This window comes from Diadema setosum, chromosome 5 (assembly GCF_964275005.1).
Source record: "Diadema setosum chromosome 5, eeDiaSeto1, whole genome shotgun sequence".
In the NCBI taxonomy this organism is placed as follows: domain Eukaryota; kingdom Metazoa; phylum Echinodermata; class Echinoidea; order Diadematoida; family Diadematidae; genus Diadema; species Diadema setosum.
In genome coordinates this window covers 6,259,717-6,281,981 of record NC_092689.1, presented here as the reverse complement: position 1 = coordinate 6,281,981, position 22,265 = coordinate 6,259,717, and the positions used below count along the sequence as shown (strand labels likewise).

The window sequence follows — 22,265 nt, the reverse complement described above, 5'->3', positions numbered from 1 at the left end:
AGTGGCTTCATCCATCAGATAGTGTATTTGCAGTATGCTAGTCTCTGTAGCTAAACCTTGTTTTATTTCTATCATTCCTCGGAGATACATGCATGCAACTGTTTTAATAGCTATAGGGTGTCCATATAGAGCAATAAATTCCCAAGAAAGCACTGGTGTAGGTCTTGATTTATGAATACTTTTATGGATTATAATGTCATTCTAAATTTCTTTTTCAGGTACATTTGTGAGGTGTGAATGAACTCGAGTACCGGTGTCATATTATGGGTGGATATGGTTGTTCACCAATTCTAGTACTAACTACGTCATTGTCTTTTTATGTGTAATATGATTCCAATTACATGACTGATGAAAGCGTGATGACGTGGGAAGTTTTTTCTCTGCTGTCTACGGTTCCCTGTTTTTGTTTTCATTTTTCAGTAGGCCTACATAGGACATTGTCAGCAATCGTCCTGAGGGGAGGGTTGAATGAAGACAAGCAGAGCCATGATTCTGTCTGCCAGTTCACACACACCCAAAATTAGTGGTCTAAAAGAAAAAAATATATATATATTCATGTGATGCAAAAACAGACAATACTTGTTAATGCAAGAAATAAATAAATCACAAGCTGTTATGATCTACCATGATGCCCAAATCAGTCTGTCTTTGAATTTTTTTTTTTTCCAACTCTCATGATGATTTGCCTTGTACAGTGTGTGAATGGCATGTACCGGTAGTAAAGGGGAAAAAAATGTTTTGTATTTCCCTATAATGCACTAAAACTGCACTACATGTAGGTGGCAAGTTATGCTGCGGTCATTGTTCAGACGTGCACAATTTGGAGGTCTAAAGTGCTTTGCTTGCAGCCAAATGAGTTTTTTTTTTTTTTTTTTTTTTTGGGGGGGGGGAGGCCATGTGAGAATGGTGACAAATATAATATATTTTGCATCTTCATCCAAATAGTGGGTATCTCATTAGATGGCAGTTAGAGTCTTTGCTGGTTGCAGAGATGTTTTTATATTACGACGTTTCCTAGAGACGAACTTGGTCTCGGGGATGTTGCAGGAAACTCAACACATTGGCTTGGTTTACACTGAGACCATAGTGTAAAATAAGTGTGAACTAAGCATACTTTTGACATGCATATAGTATCAATGCGCGTTTGTTATTTGGCTTGTGCAATTTGTTATCGTATTTACGCAGAAGAAATTTGCATAAATCATGGTGTAAATTTGTACCACCTTTGTGAATTTGGGCCATTGAATTTCATTGGAGATTTCATCCAGTCCTCAGCAGGTCTTGGAGACATCGCCGTGACTAATCTGGTCTGCAACTGGGGAGTCGTCTCTTTGACTAGTTGATTGTCACCTTGTCTTGAGATGGTCTTAAACGTTGCTCTGGAGTTGCCTTAGTTAGAGCACAGGCCCTTTTTTTTTTCTGTTTCTGGAGTTGCTTGTGTTGCTGCAACGGATCAAATGCGGCAGTCCTGGCAACAATGGGTCTGTATGTGGCGCAGCCGTGGGGATGGATTGACCATGGCGACCACTCTATCAACATGTCATTGCTGTTCTGATGATCTCACATTTGGCCATTGTGGTCAAGGTGCCCACTGATTTTAAGACAGAGATTTCATTTCTTGTTAGTGTTGTCGCTATCTAGTCATTGTTCATACCTGTACATCATACACTGCGTTCACATTGTCCCCCGCGCCGCGGGGAAAGTCCCGAGCTGTGGGACTTTCTCCTCCAAAACCATAATGTGAACGCTCGCTGGGACTTGTCCCCTCGTCCCCGCGAATCAAGTCGGGTACGGGGACAAGATTTGGAGGGGAGAGTGACCTTGGGGCGAAATTGATAGCGTCCAGCTGTGGTCATCAAATGTGCGCACGCGCTATGCCTGGCAGAGCTCGCCCCAAGCCCCAATTGCCCCCACAGCTCGGGGACAGATGAGATACCAATGTGAACGGTCAGTCGTAAAAAAGATAAGATCTCTTGAGGCTGTCCCCGCGGCGCGGGGGACAATGTGAACGCGGGGTGAGTCTGAGCAGAGACTATGGCGTTTGAAAGAGTACCGAGAGATATTTACTCCTGTATACAGGCAGCAGGGAAATATGCCCCCTGGGCCATTGTGTATATTTGAGGAAGAATGATGAGTGCTAAGTTAGAAAGAAAAGTTCTGATCAATCCTGATACAAAGTAGGTTGTGTACTTTGCAGCAGAACTATAAAAGGATGGAGTCAGACATTTGCTGAGATGTTCTCAAGACATATCCATTTCATTCATCACTTAAATTCCTGTTATTCAAATTGGTCTACATCGTAGATTGAAACAGTAGTATGATAAAACAGTGTAGACACTTGCATGATGATACACCCCCCCCCCCCCGAACAAAAAAAAAAAACACCCAACAACAGCAAAAAACAAACAAACAAAAAGGACGCGATGAGAAAAGATACAATTTGACCAATACAAACAAAATCAATTTCTGTCGGGTCATTCATGTGAAAGTATGTTTGTGTTTGTATCATATGATCTCATGCATTATGTTGCAGTTTGGAATCTGTGGAAATAACTGTAATCAGTTTAAATCAGACCACCACTACCAACCATTCTTATATCATTTGCAGCCACTTAGAGAAAAAAAGGAATAATGATTAGTACATTATTCCCACATATGTGTGTGTCAAAGCAATCCAGCCAGTCCCCTATTCTGTCATCTGCAGGGCTACCTTTGAATAGCAGTAAATCTATCATCAGGATAATCGTCCACCTGCATGTCCTCAATAGATGCTGTTTCCCTTGACTCAGACCCATCTGCACATCTCTAATGGACATACAGGCCCGAATTCACGAAGGTGGTACAAACAAAACCATGGTCTAAACCATGGACAAAAACCATGGAGCGCCAAGTGTCAAACAGAATATTTCGTTACGAAATTGGTCATTTCGTCGACAAAATGACTGTTTCGTTAACGAAATTATCATTTCGTGGACGAAATGTTCATTTAGTTACAAAATGTTGTCATTTCTTTACAAAATAATAATTTCATCGACGAAATGACTGATTTCGTAGCGAAATATCGCATGCGACACTTGGCATTCCATGGTTTTTGTCCATGGTTTAAACCATGGTTTCATTTGTACCACCTTCGTGAATTCGGGCCACAGTGTACATGCACCGTATGTAAATGATTGTCCTCAGAGATATTTATACTAGCAGGATGATCGCTCACCTGTATATCCTTTAGAGATGTGCATATATGTGTCTGACAGGGAGGGAAACAATCTATAGAGAACATACAGGTGAGTGATTCCTCAGAGATAAAGTCTCCAGGGGTTTTATAATTTGTGTCTATTTATCATAATTTTATATTGTCCAGTCTGTTTGCTGTTGAACTGAAGCATTTAGAGCCAAGTGTAAGTTGAACATTTTACATAAACTACACATGTAGGCCTACACATTCACACACATGCTAAGAGAATTAAAGATGATGTCGGTCTTCTTTTCTAAGGGTAAATCTCAATTGACTCCAGAGGTGGCTTGGTCCCAGTTGAGGCATCACTCACATCTTCTTAGCTATGCTTGGAATTTGATTGCTTGCTTTCTTTGCCAGATGAATATGATGCCCCTCAAATGTGGTTCATATGATTATGCAGCTGTATTCATCAGATTATCATAAGGGGGGGGGGGGGTTGGGGTTCCAGGACATTTGCTCCAGTGACAATTGCTCCTACACATATGAAATATTTGCATGCTAAGCCAACTTAAATTGTACCCACAAACATAACCCTAACCCTATAATCCCAATCCTCACATCAAGCCAAACCTAAAACCCTATCACAACAACAACCCTACATCATAAATCCTCCTGGAGCAAATGTCATAGGAGCAAATGTCATGTCACCTAAGGGGGACATGCTGAGTGGAGAATTAGTTTGCAGGAATGATAAGGGTTCACATTTGCAAGAAAACTTGTTGCTACTTACGTTTCAGAGATGCATATATGCATAGAGCTATGTACCATACCGGTAGTGTAAAGACGCTGTAATATATCCTCACAGTCTGCTGACTGCTGTCAACATTCCATCCGACAGCTGTTTCATGATCTCTGTCACATCAAGCATGCGACTCCAATGTGTTTGTATGAAGAATACAAACTTGTTGGTTAAATGCACTTTAATATCAGTACTGAATAGATTACAAGGTGGAGCTACACCAAGCATTTATAGCTCCAGTCAGTGGTAGGAGTCACATTGTTCAGCACAAACAGGGGGGCATTTCATGAAGCATTTTGTCTGACAAAGTTGTCAAACAAAGTTGCTCTCAGCCAATCAAATGCAAGGATTTCAGTAGCTTGTAACAGTTTGTCAGAAAAATATCCGAACAAAATGCTTCATGAAATGCCCCCCAGATCAACAGATGACAAGTTACAGTGTAGAAGGAGTATTACTTTATTCCAACACATTTGCAAAGATTGGCAAATTTTTTACACTTCATAATAACTTCTTTACTTTGTGCTGGTGATCCTGTTTTGATCGAATTTACACTCTTGTGCTGGTACTCTTTCTTCTCAGACTAACTTAAACTGGGGCTTGGAATTCGCATTTCATGTGATGGTTTACTGTACCTAAAGTATGTTCATGGTACAGTTTTTCTCAAGATGTATGATGTAGATGCAGTCAGAAAATTTGCATGACTCATTCGAGATGCAGGATGAGTACTACCGGGATATCATTTTGTGACTTTCTTTGTAGAATTCTTTGGAAATGCAGATGGAATAATTTTCTGTTGATTTACTTCCTTTTTATCTCTCCAGGGGGCCATTTCGACAAATCAAAGGAGCGGCAGACGACAGGAGAACTGCAGAGGATGTTGAAATCTTGCCAGACTGGAGAGAGGATGCCCGTGTCAAAGAGATTGAAACGAAGAAGATGGGGGAGGAAGGAGATGAGAGAGATGACTTAGAGGAGGAGGAGGAAGAAAAGGAAAACCATGGGTGGGAAAGTAGGAGTGAAAGTTTAGATGATGAGTGGCTGCAGGAAGACGGCGACACTGATCCACATCAAGTTCAGGATGATGGTGTTAAAGAAGAAAGAGATGGGAGGAAACCTGCTGTTGCCAGGGGAACCAATATTGGCATTGATGGTGTGGGGGAAAGGCGCCATGCCATGGATTCCCCGATTATTATAAAGATGGCTTCCAACCTGAATACAGGGGATGAATTAAAACCTGGAAACACATTGGGTGAGAGAAGAAGTGGTGATATAATTGGGCAACGTGGTGTGGTGGCACACCTCTCCACAGTGAATGACCAAGGGAGGGTGGCTGACATCAAATCGGAGACTGCCGCCAAGAAAGATAGCAGCGACATGGCAGACATGAGAATTGCCAGCGAGAGGAGCCTCTACCCACCGAAATACAATGCTGGGATCCAGGATATCCTTAGACATCCAGAAGCACATGCAGGAAAAGGTAACTTCCACACATCCCTCTTCGAGACTACAAAGTGACTTGAACATGTATTCATATTTAATGCAAAACTTCATTACACAGGCTATCACAGATGACTGGCCCTAGGCTTGTTATATATGACATTTTGCAACATCTCATGCATGATTCCAAACTGATTTCAAGCACTGGCATATATATTTTTTACAGCAGATATATCCACAATCTTGTTCCCTGGGACCAACAACACGAGTGTGTGTCTAAAAATGTCAATATATTTGTAAAGTGGCCTTCTATGTGGAACGAACAGCTCAAAAAGTATCATACATCGTGAACTCCCTAGAACAATTTGTGGGAGAAACTATATATAGTGAAGTTGGATACAATTTTGTGCCTATGTGGTAATGCAAATGCTTGAATGTGTCATGTTGACAATTTAAGGTAAGATAGAAAAAGGAAAGTGGCTTAGATCATGTACATGTACAAAGTGTATGCTCATTATGGCCAAAATCATGGAAATGTGAGATAAAATGTTCTTTCCTGTTTTTGACAATACTGAATGTGTGTATGATGTTAGAAATATTACAGTTCGTGCTCTTGGCTATAAAGATTCTTCCCAGCAAGCAGCAAGAATTTTTTGATGACTTCTTTACTCTTTGAATGATGGAAGAGCATTGCATACTTTTAGATACAGCATAGTTGCTGTAGAGGGAGGGAACATACAGTACATGAAGGGTTTGATGTTATTGAGGGAAGAGATGAAGAGGACAGACGTGCAATCTCCCTGGCATCAAACCCAGTGAGATCTTCACTCTTTGAGTCCCCAACAGCAAAATTCACAATCTGTTCAAGTGGCGCTCCTGTTACAACGAACAAGGTTTTGAGTTCAGAGTAAAAATTTAATCCCCAAAATTATCACCCTTATCATTAAAGGGACTGTACAGTACTGGTTGAGGTGGGGATTCGTGTTTTGAACATTCCTATGGAGCATGTAATTTTAAGAAGGATTCAACGTTTATTTGATGAAAATTGGTTTTCAAATGGCTGAGATATCCAAAAAAGTGCTAATAATAAAAGGCGACATGCCGCAACTTTATTAGGATCTCCTTGTGTCACCTTGTTTTTGGATATCTCAGCCATTTCAAAACCGATTTTCATCGAATAAACTTTTGATACCCCTTAGAATTGCATGCTCTTTGACATCTCATAGTGTGGTTTCTGAATATCTCGCAAAACGTTATAAGCTAAAACCTCACCTCGACCAGAACTGTACACACCCTTTAAAGTACAAGTATCAAAAGCAGAGAAGTAATGGCATCATCAAATGATCATTTCATACCTTTTGTTGTAAACTACCTACACTACCTGCGTCTCTGGGAATCATACTGCTGATACAATTTATATACGTACATTATTTCTGGGTCCAGCTTTATGAGGGAGACAGTGTGTGGGACATGACAGTGTAATGAGCAATGTCAGCTGTAAATCATGCAGTTGAATGGGATATGATATCATTGACAATGTTTAAAGGAGACACAAATTGTCTCAACAAGGTCAAGTGTATGACCTAAAGCTGGAACTATAGGTAAGTTCTATTATTAGACAGCAGGTGATATGCACCAGCTTTGTAGGCTGGAAAGTGTTGACACAAAGGCTCAGTTATATGCTCTCCATGATTGGCTAGGCATGCATTATGTTCATTATTTGTCTGGAACTGCTTTCACTGGGTGAAGTAAAGAAACCCCAGACAAGTACATGTATGTGGAGTTTCAGGAAGTGAATTATTTGCCCTTGGGATTGATGGTAATAGTCTTTTTGAATGTTTAGAGGTAATGGCATAACCTCAAACATTTCCTGATTCCGGGGGCAGGTGGCATCGGTTGTAGGGATGCCACCCACCCACCCGATTCAAGTAGGCCTATGATGCTGGTAGCGTAAAAATCATTTGAAGATTGAAAACATGATGCAGTACACCCAGCTACAGTGTGTGTTTGTATAATTGTGTGTGATTGTGTGTAGGCCTATGGGTTGGGGGTTTGTTATACTATATCTTGATATAAACCTTGGTTCTTTGAATCTTTTGAGGGTAGATTGTTTTGAAATTATAAGCACGGTATTCATCTATAAAGTGTAGTGTCACTCTACATGCATATTCAAGTTTATCATGTTGAGTAGAATGAATGGTAGCAGTCGAGCAGTCAAATAAATGATGGCATGGTATTGTACAAGTTTCACTGAAATTGGACCTTGAACGGGAAAGTTGACAACTTTTTTTAATCCATTAACTAAGCCAATCTAAAAATGGCAACTTTGAAAACAAACTGTCCTTTCGAAAATATGAAGTCTACCAGAACTTTGTCCGTGGAAATGAAGGAAAGGCTCACATTCTGATCACCAGGGACATTGATTATAGTAGCGAGACAGTACCAATGTCTGTTCTCGCGTGGGTCATAAGGGGGGGGGGGGGGGTGGAGGGGAAGGAATGGCTGCAGTATCATTGCAATGGAAGTAACAACAAGAATCGCTACTGGCTGTGTAACGAGTGCTGACAGCTAATTTGAAGGCACAGACAGTCGTTTCAGCAGCAAAACCTTGATCCACGGCCGTATATGCAAATGTGTACAGATTGGAAGTGACAGTGTTCCAGCATAATGCTATCATGGAAGATGAAAACCTTTGAGATGTAAAAGGAAATGAAAGTATATGCTTGTCACATCCTTGTAGCATTGACATGAAGACGTTAATATTCCATATATCTTTGTTTGATTTTGAGTCTTCTTCCCCCAAGGAAAGTCGGATGCCTCAGTACATGATGATGGAATTGGAAGGAGAGTCAGGATATTTTGATTTCATAACCAAGTCGCTCACACATATGACAGGGGATGAAGTAAACCACATGTCGTCAGAAGGATAAGAGTTAGGGAGCATGATATACCGTTATATAGCGGATATATAGACACACTGTAGGTCTATGTGATGTGTCAGCACAAAAGCCATAATGTTGGGATAATGATATTTTGCTTTTCTGCAGATATGAATTCGTAAGATGCTTAGCTTTATATTGATATGTAATTTGCCTACTTCATTAGAAAGAAAATATGAAAAAAGCAACAACTAAATTTAAAAAAAAAACTGTAAAGGTTATATTGCCTACATGTAGGCCCACTTTAAGCACATTTTACCTCATTTTATTGTCTCCAACTTTGTGTAATATAATGATGCACCACATATGTTTGGGGAAGGGGAGATGGTGGAATGGTATTTACCCAGGGGCAGGTCACAGGGGGATGGATGTGTTTAGCACCATCATTGGTGGGAAGGTCACATCCTATTCACTTGCCAACATTCAGGTGACTGGAGGATGGGTCTAGGGCAATTACCCCTGGGCAATTAGAATGGACCCTTCCCCTGACCCTAACCCTAATCCTAATCCTGAACTCTAACCCTAACCCAGACTTTAACCCTAACCCTAATCTTTACTCTAACCTTATCACTAACCAGTATTCAGCAGGGGGGTAATTGCCCTGATATGCTGCTGGAGGATACCCATGCATTGATTTAGAACAGTAGGTTGTGTTTGTTATACATGTGTATTTATTTTTGATCGCTTTTATATAAATAGTAACACCTGCAAGCCAAGCCTTCTTAAGTCTGTATAACGTAGGTTTAGATGACTGCACGGAAGGTTTTGTTCATCAGATCATCTCTATTGAAATCCTATAGCTTATAACACTGTCCTTTTGTTTGGTGTTTGTTTTTGTGTGCAGAGAGACAAAGAACCTGTAGTCCCAAGAACAACATCGTCATGCTGAAGACACACAAGTGCAGTAGCTCCACCATGCAAAACATCCTCTTCCGCTGGGGTGAGAATCACAATCTGACCTTTGCCCTCCCGTGGAAGGGCGTGTACCTTGGGAGTCCCGATCTCTTCAATGAGAGGTACGTCATGCCAGCCAACGGGGGTCACTACAACATCCTGGCCAATCACATGCGGTACGACAAGCAAGGTTAGTGAACGCACATCAGCGACGGCTAGACCCAAACTCTAAAAACCTGTCGGGCTGTCTCCTAAAAGTGATCTATTGCAGATGATGGGACATCGTTGCTGTCTGGCAAGATTTTCTCTACCACAATCAAAAGATATTTTTGATACCATTTGACACCATTTTATGTTTTTTGTTTAAGGGATGGTCTAGTTTTTGTTGAGGTGGGGCTTCGGGTTTCCAATTTTTTGTGAGATAATGAGAAACCTCTTATAGAATATCAAAGAGCATGCAATTCTAAGATGAATTCACAGTTTATTTGATGAAAATTGGTTTAAAAAATGACCGAGAAATCCAAAAACAATGTAAAACAGAGTGGTCCTGGTAAATGGTGAGTACCACCTTTAATAAGAGTTTCTTTGTTTTTGTAATATCTCGGCCCTTTAAAAACCAATTTTCATCAAATAAACTTTGAATTCCTCTGAGAATTGTATACTCATTAATATTTCACATTCAGAGGTTTCTCATTATCTCTTCATCTCACAGAAAAGTTAGAAAGCTGAAGTCCCAGAATTATACTATCGTTTTAACTCGCGTCAGCCTCTGGTTTGATATGAATGTACTCGTTATTATACAAATAGTGAATGGTCACGAGTGCGATAGTACATTGTACACGGTCACAGTCACCATGTACATACATACGCGCAGCCGATGGGTAGAAGTTGTTTACAAAAATGAGTGATAAGAATAATTGTAATTGTTGAGTGCACGCAGCTAATGTTTGTTTATTGTGACATTAGAGTCGTGCAATGGAACAAAAACTTAGGGGTCAATCGTGAGTTTAACACGGAAGTCAATGGAAATGGGTGATGTCAGCCATGTGCTATCCAGTTTTGCTCAAACAAAATTGCAAGGCTGACAGCCACAGCATGCAATGGAACTTTTAACTAAATGTCACGTGATGGGCAATCGACCAATTGGATAGCTACAGTCTAATTAGGTGTTGTATAACACATCATAGATAGCCAAAAGCAGTGTGCTTTCCTACTCATTGAGGATACTGACACGCTACACGCTACACGTATACACACTTCACAAGAATGCCCCCATCCATCTGGCCATCAGTATGCCATATTTCTCTGTATGTTAACATTTTAACAAAAATCTTCAGAAAAGCGTATCACAACCTTTTTCAGTGATTTAGATGAGTGATTGATTACCCTGTGTTTTTGAGCACACATTAAACTTTCATTAGTACTCTTAAGGGGTGTTGCTCTATCAGTATAACAGGTGTCTTTTCATCACTGTAGGTACTTCTGCAAGGTGTTGACAGTTTAGCAGTTGGTGTCTATATTTAAGTGGTTCTGTGACGTACAAAATGTAGTGTGAATATGTTTGAAGTAGACTTGTTCTCAATTTGCTGCAGAAGACAATGAACCATAAGCGTGCTATGGCATTCTGTGATTTGAGCATAAGAACAAAACAATCAATTTTCATGAAATTGAAAGTTTCCTTCATCAAAAGTGGGTAGATTTATAAGCAGTTTTTTATCATTTTACTGAAAATGAAAAAAATTTAAAATTGACACCATGATGTAGAGGAGATCAAGCTCTGGAATGTGATACCAGTAACTCAATACCCCCCAAATTTGTGGTAACGCCCATCTAGTTTTCAGCGGATGATATGTTTATAGGCATTTAAACTGTATATTCAAACAAAGATTGATGAGTGAAGGTATTTGACGGTTATCATAAATAAAATCTGTCCGTCTGTTTTGTTCCCCCTCAGCCGTGGAAGACTTGATGCCGGCAGACTCCATCTACATCACACTGGTGAGAAACCCTGCATCCCAGTTTGAGAGTATGTACAGCTACTATCGCTTTGATGGCAGGTTCCGGGTACCGCTGGACCAATTCATGAAGAGACCACGAGCCTTCTTCTTCATGGAACCACGCATTGCTAGGCAAGTCGGCCGCAACCCAATGCTCTTTGACATGGGCCTGGATGCCCGCAATATGGAGAGGGATGACAGTAGGGTCAAAACCTTCATAGAGCAGATCGACAAGAGATTTGACCTGGTGTTGGTGGCAGAGCATTTCAAGGAATCCCTCATTCTTCTGAAGGAGAAGCTGTGCTGGACACTTGAGGATATTGTCTTCTTCAACCAGAATGCCCGCAGCAAGACGTCGGTGCGGCCGCTCTCTGGGCAATTGCGGCAGCGCATCATTCAGTGGAACGGTGCGGACAACGCGCTATACCGGTACTTCAATAGGACGTTATGGCAGCGGATCGCCGAGTTTGGCCACGAGCGCATGGCCCGCGAAATCGCTGAGCTCGACCGGCGCAACGAAGAGCTGTCTCGCCTCTGCATTGGTGCCACCAAGGAGCAAGGTGACAGGCGTGTGTATTATCCCCCAGGGATAAGTGTAAACAGTTTTATTCTCAGCTCCAGTGCGAAAGGGAACCAGCTATGTGATCAAATGACGCGGCCTGAACTCACTTACATTGGAATCCTGAGATCTCAGCAGATCAGTCGCAACAGACAACAGAAAATAGAGAGGTAGTGAATTCCTCCACTGCCATCTCTTTCCAACTGAATGTATGCAGTACACAGCATTATATGTCATTTGCAATACACATCATTTCCTTGTCTTCTTCTTCTTCTTCTTCTTCTTTTTCTTCTTGTGATTTTTAAATGTGGGCAGGTTCCACAAGATTTCCCAGCATGACTGAAGATTGTACCTCACAAGCAATGTTTCTCAGAATTGTACGTTATTCAAAGATTTAAGAATTGAGCTGCCGACAGAGAAATAGAGTTTGCGCACAAAGGACCCTGCGATGAATTGAAGTTTGCTCCATATGCTGCCAGTGCTAATGCTACTATTGAATGCGTACCTTTAGAAGTAGTTTTTGAGGTAGCTGAATGGCGAGATGAATTCGGCTTTATCATACCATTGCAGCTAACAGGAAAATAGTCAGACTTGCACGATAGTGTGCTTTATAGATAGACATCAGGGGCCTGTTTCATAAAACTTGTCATCAGTGACAACTGCCACATTTCTCTGACAAATTTGCTCTCAGCCAATCAGCTGCAAGGATTTCAGTAGCTTGTCACATCTATGACAACTTGTCACTGATGACAAGTTTTATGAAACAGGCCCCCGAAGGGCTTTTCGTGAAGCATTTTGTGTGACAAATTTGTCAGAAAATTTGCTCTCAGCCAATTAGATGCAAGGATTTCTGTAGCTTATAACAGTTTGTCTGGAAAAAAAAAAAAAAAAGTCTGACAAACCACTTCATGAAATGCCCCCCTGATGCTATTATTTACCTATTTGAGTAGGCTTGTACACTATTGACTACCGACTACAAAAGCAGCAACAGCAATAACTGCAAAAGCATTCTGAACAGGTTGATGACATTTCCCAGTTTTAAATGATGCATTAGAAAGGCCAAAAAAGTCTCCAGCCGCGAACCGTCCATGTGTCACTTTTCTCCATCAGTTGTAAAGCATTTTTTTTTTCTGCAGAAATGCTCATCCTTTCACCAAGAAATGTGCACCTGAATATCTCTGCGTATGTAATGTTAAAGAAAGGTTTGATGGAACGTGTTACAGTCATTAAATCTGCACAATTAGAATACAAAAATTGGCAATTTGAGAAAAGCAGGAACTTCATTCTTCCAAAATGTGTTTCCTATTTCAGAGTCAATTATAAATTGATCAATTAAGAGGCTTAAAAAATGTTGCTAGTGAAATGTTTTATATGAAGAGCCAAGGGCTCAAGTAAAAGAGAATTTGTACTCAACCTTTTACAGCACATATAATGAACTAGAATACAAATGAAGGAATTCGACGCATTCGTTAAAGACTTGGTAGCAAGGGGATATCAAAGAGTGGAAAGGCTGGCCCCACTTGGATATATATTCGAGAATCGCTGTTAGGAATTGTGTGCAGCTTATCACTGATCTCTATGTAAGAACACACATCTGAAGAGTCTTGACTGGTGTCGACCGTTATTGATGAGCGTATGCTCCAATGCACATAAATTATCAGCTGATGGGCACTATTCATGGTTTTAAAGAGTACCAAAGTGGCCAGCAAATGGAGATTGAATCAGTGAGGCCATCCATATCTCCCCATGCTACTGGGTCTTTAAATATGCACATTAGAATACCAAAATAGACAAAAGCAGAAACGTCATTCTTCCAAAAATGTGTTTCCAACATGAGAATCAATCATAGATGATCAGTTAAGAGGCTCTAAATATTTTGCCTCTGAAAAATTTTTATATGAAGAGTGAAGGGCTCAAAATTTCAATGAAAGAGAATTTATAGTCAAATTTATACAATACCAAAAATGAATAGTACAAATTATAGAAGGAAGATTACAGCACTAAACCTCAAAATTGTGGTTGCTTGGTTCCTTGAATTTATGGGTTCAAAGCCATGACTGTGAACACTTGGGAAAAGAGACCACAGAAGAAAAATAGATATAAAAAGCTACTTTGCAGGGTTCCCACAGTCATGGAAAATCCTGGAAAAATTTGTGGTCATGGAAAGTCAGGGAAAAGTCAGGGAATTTGGAAAATCTGTGAAAAGTCATGGAAAAGTCATGGAATTGCATTTACCTCTTGGCTGTGGCAGCTTTCCAGTTTGTTGTGTCTCGCAACTCTCATACTCTCTGATCATACTCTGCTATTATAATTGGTGTTCATGATTTCCATTTTTCCCAGTTTTGTGACATCCCAAATTCTACATAACTCCTGGGACATATACTAATGATAATAGATGTACATGTCATGAGTAAGATAGTGGGTGGAACGGATGGCTGTGAGGGGAGGTGGAGGCCATCATAACGTGTCTGATTTTGGAAACCGTGCCAGAAAGGAAGTCATGGAATTCTGTTTTCAAATTTCTGTGGGAACCCTGCTTTGGTTGCTTTGGAGAATAGAAGTATCATCACCGTTATCAATGTATGTGAAGCATATTGTACAAGAGACATGCCTGTTTCTGATTTTTTTTTTTTTTAATTCGTATTAAAACATGCCACAGCTTGTGATATTCAGAAAGTACTTTTTTCTTTTTTTTTTGTTGTTTTGTTTTTGAGAATACCCAGTGCAGGGCAGTACTATGATGGATAATAACTGGTACAAAGCTAGCGCATAATCACCTAAATATAGTCCTCCTGAAGTTATGTAGAATGTGTATCACCAATTAAACTCAAATGTACAATAAGATTTGTAATAAGTGCAACATATAATCCATTTTACAGTGCTGCTATTATTATTATTATTTTTTTTTTTACAGTTTTGTTGAATTTTGATTATGTGTATTGGGGTTTAGCTGGCTAGAACTCTACTTTGAAAATAAGACAAGAGTCTTGGCATCCAGGTGCACATGAGTTACAATATTCAAAGTTGTTCGTAAGTCTCATCTGTAATCAGACAATTTTATCAATCAAAAATGCATGCCAAAGCAAATAAAGGGGAGCATCCATACTTTGAAATGAGATTATCTTGTATTTGCCAGGGTAACCTGATGAAAAGTCTGGATTATTTATGGGGAAAATAGTTTCATACTGTAGATATGTGAAATGGAAAAGAGTTTAATGTGGTTTGAGATACTCTGTAGTTATTATTGTTGTGGGGGGGGGGGGGGTGTTTAGCATTCCCGAAATTTGTATTCACATACTCGCATTGTAAGCTTCATTTCAACAACTACTGTATTGGCCTTTTTTTGCGGCATGAAATTTTTGCGAACTGCCACTGGCATTTAATACATATAGTGTAGACAAGAGCTTTTGCGTGCATTTTAATTTTGTGAATCATGGCTCTTGCAACAAATATTTGTGGTTTTACAGTAATTGTGACAGTGTGTGAATCTGGCACACGGTTTTGGAATCTTTTAGAACATTAACACTGTATGAACCAGGGGAAAGAATCCTATCATGCAGTTTGTAGCAGTTCACTCCACATGTGATGATATAGAACTTTTTTTCATTCCGAACAAATCCAGTTTGATTTTATTGGAGATATACAGCTGTATAGTACAATATCCCCTGGGTAGTCGGGAGGAATAGTGCATGCATATGCATGGACACCCACACTTTCAGATATGTAATAAAAGGTGCAAAAAAACAAAAAAGAGGATGAAATAAATAAAAGTGTCAGATATGATATTTTTCATTTCATTGATGACTCGTTGGTTTTGGAGGAGGATCTGCTCTGATTGTACTGAAAGGCAATATTGGTTTGCTGTTGTTTTTTTTAATCTAGCCTCCTGGTGATATTGATTTTATAGCATGAAATTGTGCAAATAAAAAATTGCATACAATTTCAGGAGTCAAAAGATGAGACCGTGTTCACTCCCATTTACTGCCTACTCTGCTGGAATTTCGTGACTTCATTCACTGTGGTAAGAGCGGCAATTTTAACCATTTGGGGACCACTATCTAAATTGCTGCTGAGATTGTACGTGAACGTCTTGCCTCTGAGGCTGATAAAGTTAGTTAATTTCATAGTTGTCATCACTCTACGACTCAGTGTCCACGAGTCAACGTTTCAGCGCATGAAATCAATATCTTGCTGATTGTCTGTTTTTGGCAGAGGACTGATATTTATATTTTTTATGTCACTCCTAGTTTTTTTTTCTCTCATTCTGGTAATGCCATGCCTCATATGCAGACTGACATAGTTTTGATTTTAGCAGCTGCAGAGTGGATTTTAATCTTGTATTATAGTTATATTATGGATATTTTAAAGTTGATATTTATTGATGCATGTATTTGACAACATAGAAAAAGGCACAGATATTTCAGAGTATGTCAACTGTGTTGATCAAACAACTGCATTTTGCTCAGGTGATATTGCACCTACAATCTCCATCGACAAATATGTGTAGCTTTTAGAGGAAGGTATTAGTTTGCAATACTTGTGATTCATTTTTTGCAAAGCCAACTGCATTCAAATCAAACTAAATGAAGTGTATGAGAAGGAAGCATTGCGAAAAGATGGCTTAAATTGCCCCCCCCCCAAAAAAAAAAAAGGAAAGAAAGAAAGATTGGATTATCAGAAATATTTAAAAAAAAACTGCATAGAACTAGTTCTAGTGATGTAGATTTTCTTCCAGCTTCCTTGATATTAAAAAACAAACAAACAAACCCTTAGAGAGCAATGAATATCTCTACATTGTATCATTGCATAAACCACTATCTCATCATTGTGCCACACCCCTTGTTGACTCTATGTGATTCCATCCAGTGTATTTTACTACACAATATTTAGGATCTGCTGAAAATGAAACAAAAATAAAATAATTAATCAATAAATTAGAGAGAGAAGTTTGAAATTATGCACTCATGCTGTTATTACAATCATCATAATCGCCCTCTGCCACAGTTGTCTAAGTTTGGAGCAGTGTATAGCGGTATTGTATAACCGCCATTTTTCCCTAGAGTATGGTAAACCATTTCTAACAGCCAGTTCATGCTATGCTCTTTATACCAAGTTTAGTGCTAATTTGCATGAGGATGCTTTATTATGATGACATTGCAACTGTTCGTGCCTTGGTTTGTGAACTGCATGCTTTCTTTTGTGTGTTGTTTTGTTTTTGTTTTTGTTTTTGTCACTTATGGTTGGTCATTGGTTATTTTGTCTTAAATGTTGATGGGTGCTATGTGGCCAAGTTGAAAGTGGTATGTGTCATAGATATCATTCTTGAATTGATCTTTTCCCACCGACAAGAGGTCAGTTTTGTAGCAGGAATGCAATGCTGCAATATACATCTGAAGTTTAATACAATGAATGATTCATGAATTTTGTGATGCATTCATTATCCAATGTTGAAAAAAGGCCTTAGTTCACATGAAAACGAGAATGCCAGTCATGATGCATTTTCACTAAAGCTCCTTTTTGTGTTGGCAGTCTCATAGGAAAAGAACAATAAGTAGAAAAGCACTGCAAGAGGGCAGACCTCCGCCAAGCCAGCAGCTCATTTCCAACCATACACGCATGCTGAAAATCGCCCAATTTCCCAATATAGAAGCCTTTTGTTTACGTCATCAACTTCGAGCTACATGGCGTCTCGCCCGAGCAGAGCACATGCTTTTAGTGCATGTATGTAAACCTCAAATACGCACAGCTTGAACTCCCGAGTTCATTGACCCGATCTGGCAAAAAAAAAAAAAAAAAAAAAATCCTTTAAAAATACCTGAATCACTACCAAAATGTGATCTTCTGTTCCATGTGTCATTATCAACTTCTCCTGCAAGTTTCATTCAAATCCGTTCCCAACTTTTTGAGTTATTTTGAAAACAAACAAACGGTGATGATCACATAACCTCCTTCCTTGGCAGAGGTAATTATAAAGAAAGAGTACATAGTAAGGGTTTTGTACTCGACAGGGTTGTGAAAAAAAAAGCAAAGATGTGATGACTACTGAATTTATTAAAAAAAAGTAATAGATCCATTTAACTGCTTGTCAGACATTATTGTGTAAATCTGTACTACTTGATGCCATGACTCATCATTTGCATGTAAAGCTGTCGATCCTGTGTGTAGGAAAGTCATGCCCTCTGCATGTAAAGAAACCCACTTTGCTTCTGTCATAAAGAGTGTTAAGAAATCCTGTTAAAGTGATCAAACACACAAAAACCAGCTGATGTACTCAAATGGTCACAGTCACTTACACTGTAGTTGATGTTCTGGTCCCCTGGCAGACTAGGAGATTACCAGCCGATTGATAAGAATGATGTTAATTTTGATGATGATGATAATGATACTACTGCTACAACTGCTACTATTTCTAATATTAAAGTACTACTACAATTCTACTGATACTATTAATGATAATGATAATGATAATAGTAAGTAGGAGTGTGGACCACTAAATAGTGTGCCTAGAGTTGTATCCCATATTGGACACAAGGCTGTGCTTTGACTACAACCCAGATTGGGTGCTTTTTGCACTGAGAGTTAAACAGTACATGTACAATGTAATATTGGTGCACTAGAATAAGTTTTCTTTGCTGATGTGACTTTGTTTGTGCAAGAGTATGTGAAAAAAACAACAACAAACAGCTGTGATAATGTGCCTGGTGTTGAATATTCCACGTTAGCAAGTACGGTTAAGTGTAACTCCCCTCACGTTGGACAAACTGCTTCAATTAATTAATGGCTTGTGTTAATGGTGCCACTTCTAGCATGCAGTAACACGGCAAATGTGTGAAATAATATTTCAGAGTGTAAACATTTTTGCACTTTTTTGGGTGAACTATTTTCTATGTCATTCATTTTATCTTTTCAATTTCCCTGCATGTGAATATATACATCTTTTTTCTATACTGAATGCATGCTAGAGTCGCAGTTTTGAGTACGCAGTGCTAGTATGCACATGTACAATGTACAAGCTATAATGAACATCATGTTCTGATGATAATAATTGTTAGTAGGCCTAAGTGTTAGGGCCGCACTTTGTGAACAAAAATGTGCTCAAAGTGGGTCCTTCTGTGTTTGGTTTGGTTAAAGTAGGGAGCTAGTGTAAGACTTGCCTCCAGATATTTTGGTGTAATGACTTTATGTCCAAGGTCACAAAGGATGTTTGCATCTTTGCATTTGTGTCTGTCTGTGCAGTAGGGCACAATTCAGATCGATATTATCCAGAAATTATGATGCCACCTTTAATTTGTGAATGCCCAACTCTGTTGTATTAATTTTGACGTCTTTAATTCAGACCAAACTAAGTTTTATTCTTCTGCCCATGTGGCACTATGAAATTCATCGGGATGATCTCATATCAAATGAGAAGAGAAGTCAGTATCTATCACAGACTGATTTCCTTCGTTCTTTTTCTTAAAATGGCTTTTGCTTTTAGCTGGTCTGGGTGCTATTCATCGTACAGCATGAGCCAAATATCAAATTACTGCCCTAGCATTATTGCATCTCTCAAATGGAAAATCTTGTAATGGCGGAAAGGATTGTCAGCTTGCTTCAAAGAATATCTTCCGACTTGCTTGTAATGCGCTATCTCACAAATATGCATGACGACAGTAGTTTTTTGTTGTTGTTTGTAATCATTTGACTTTCATAGTTTGACAAATCCCAGAGTGCATTAGATTTCCCCAATTCATACAGAGGGGGAAGATTTTTTTTTTTTACATGTGCTTTTACCCAAGTGCGAGTAAGTATTACATAGTATATCTTCCAAGAGTTTAGTACAGTTTATATACTTTTGACAATTTCATTATGTGAAAAAAAAAAGAAAAAAAATGCATTGCGTGGCATTCATTGTCTTCTAATGTTGATACAGTCCATTGAACAACAATTCCCAGTCAGTATTGTCAACTAGTAAACCTCAATTTAGTAGCCAGTAAGAGTGCAAGAAGAGATGGATGCTAGAAGACATGGAAGATGCTATTAGTTTCTTCCATGATGAATTTTTTGGTGCTCGAAATGATATTCTTTTACCCGCTATGGTGCGATGTTGTAAATAGATAAAATGTCCAGATAACCGATGTGGTGCTTTTTGTCCAATACAGAGTTTACTGTACGAGCTGAAATTTTCATGGTGGTTTTATTTTCGTGAATTTCACGAATTGCCTTTGAACCGCGAAAATAGCAACACGCGAAAATAACAACGCGTGAATAACTAAGTTCAGTTAGACCCTCGCAACCGCGAAATTAACAACACGTGAAAATGTCCTCAAGTAGCAATTCGCGAAAATGTCTGTACGCGAAAATTTCAGCTCGTACAGTATACCAAATTTTGTGCATGGCAAAGATTCTAAATGAAGTTTCAAGGTGTGCTTGTTGCTAGAAATGTATATACAAATTATGCTACAGTCCTGGCAGTGCTTTTCTAGCAGTTCAATTTAGTGCTGAAAATAAACAAGCACCAAAACATTTAGAATTGTTGCCTTCAGCAAGTCTGATGTGGGGCAGGGCCGGGGGAGGGGGTGTTAGGGAAGTTTTATAGGCAGGACACATGCAGAAACACATGTATGCAAGCAGTGTTTGCTGAATGGGTCCACCAAGCATTTATATTGAAAGAGAATCATGACCATGCAAGTCGTGTTTCAGGGTATGTGTATATCAATACTGAATTATTCAGACAGACACTGATGAGGAATACACAACATTTAATTCATACATAAATTACTCGTTGCTGCCTCAGATGGAGATGCTACTGTTTGTGAAGCTATACAAATAAGCCAGTTCGGGGTTAGCTCATGGGCACATCGGTACAAATGACCTTTCTTCTTTCTTAGTTGATTAGGCACTCCACAAGTTTTAAAGCGAGAGAAGGTATTTTAGCTGACCTGACGTAATAATTTATGGAATTCATCAGTCATGTTCAAACAAAGAATGAACTTGCGTAGACCAGGTGACCAGAATGATCCATCAATTAGCACTTTTTAAAGCATCCCTTTCATTGTTTCACATTGAATGTATTAACAATCTTTTTCTATTGATATTAATACTGCTTTTGCTGTCAGGTGGATGTGCTGGCAAGCACCACTTATAATGATTACTTGAATAATCATTGCATCACAGATGCTTATCTCAGTGAATAAAAAAACCCAACATGCTCTGCCGGTACTGATGACCTTTTTCTGCTCATGCTCAAAGTGGAACCCCGAACTGGCTTATTTGGATTAATCAGTTTCACGCACGATTTTTGTTTTAATAATTTAGGCAACCTACCATTAGCATAGGGATAGCCAATTTGCACTCATAGTGTGGTTATTTTTGTGTTGCAGTGTGCACGTCACCCTAGCCCTCTGGGCATTTATATGGTGTCAGAGGAGGTTGCTAAGAGATGCAAAATCCAGCGTTCTCTCCAATCTTAGACACGAGGCTGTTCTTTGACTACAACCCATATTGGGTGCATTTTGCACTGATAGTTAAACAGGTCATGTAATATTGGTGCACTAGAATATTTTGATGTCTTTGCAATTGTGATTTTATTTGTGCAAGAGTATGTTTAAAAAAAAAAGATATAAAACATCTGTAATGATGTGCCGTGTGTTAAATATTCTGCATTAGCAAGTAACTTCTCTCACACATTGGACAAACTGCTGCACTTAATGAGTGGCTTGTGTTGAATATTCCACACTAGCAAGTACTGTAAAACGAGGAATGTTCGTGTGCATTTTAATTTCACGAATTTCGCGAGCGCGAAGATTCGCGAAATTAAAATGCACGCGAAAGTTCTTGTCTACACTATATGCATTGAATACCAGTGGCAGTTCGCGAAAATTTCATGCCGCGAATATATCATGTTTTACAGTAACTTCTCCCACATTGGACAAACTGCTGCTCTTAATGAATGGCTTGTGTCAATAGTGCGACCTTCTAGCGTGCAGTGACTTACCAAAAGTGTGAAATGAATAAATGATATCTGAGAATGTGAACATTTTGCACTTTTTTCCTTGGGGAACTTAGAGAATGAAATTAGGAGTATTTCACTCATTTTATCTTTTCAGTTTCCCTGCATGTGAATATATGCATCGCCGAAATGACCATTTCGTCGACGTAATGTTAACATTTCGTGATGAAATGAACATTTTGATTGACGAAATCTACGAAATGACCAATTTCGTAACGAAATAGGCCATGCGACAATTGGCGCCCCATACAAACTACGGTCTTTGTCCATGGTGTAAACCATGGTTTCAATTGTACCACCTTCGTGAAGTCGGGCCAGAGTGTGGTTGGAATCTCCTGTCTTTGTCCCACACACATTTCTGTGCTGTCTTTGTGTATCATTGCCCAGTTATACCTTTACAACTTTGTTGGACTATTTTCTCTGTTGAAGTATGTATTCACCATTTATTTGTTTATTTAAAAAAAAAATATA

At 39.2% G+C, this 22,265-nt stretch overlaps 1 protein-coding gene across 1 annotated transcript in view; it reads left to right on the top strand.

The window, feature by feature from the left end:
• LOC140229031 (galactose-3-O-sulfotransferase 2-like) overlaps positions 1–12,209 on the top strand; it is a 52,524-nt gene extending 40,315 nt beyond the window's left edge. Inside the window, exons 3-5 of the mRNA XM_072309292.1 lie at positions 4,799–5,454; positions 9,198–9,437; positions 11,202–12,209. Of these exons, the coding sequence (XP_072165393.1) occupies positions 4,799–5,454; positions 9,198–9,437; positions 11,202–11,977 (1,672 nt within the window). The 3' untranslated portion in view covers positions 11,978–12,209. The remainder of the gene's footprint in view (positions 1–4,798; positions 5,455–9,197; positions 9,438–11,201) is intronic.
• The last annotated feature ends 10,056 nt before the right edge of the window (positions 12,210–22,265 follow it).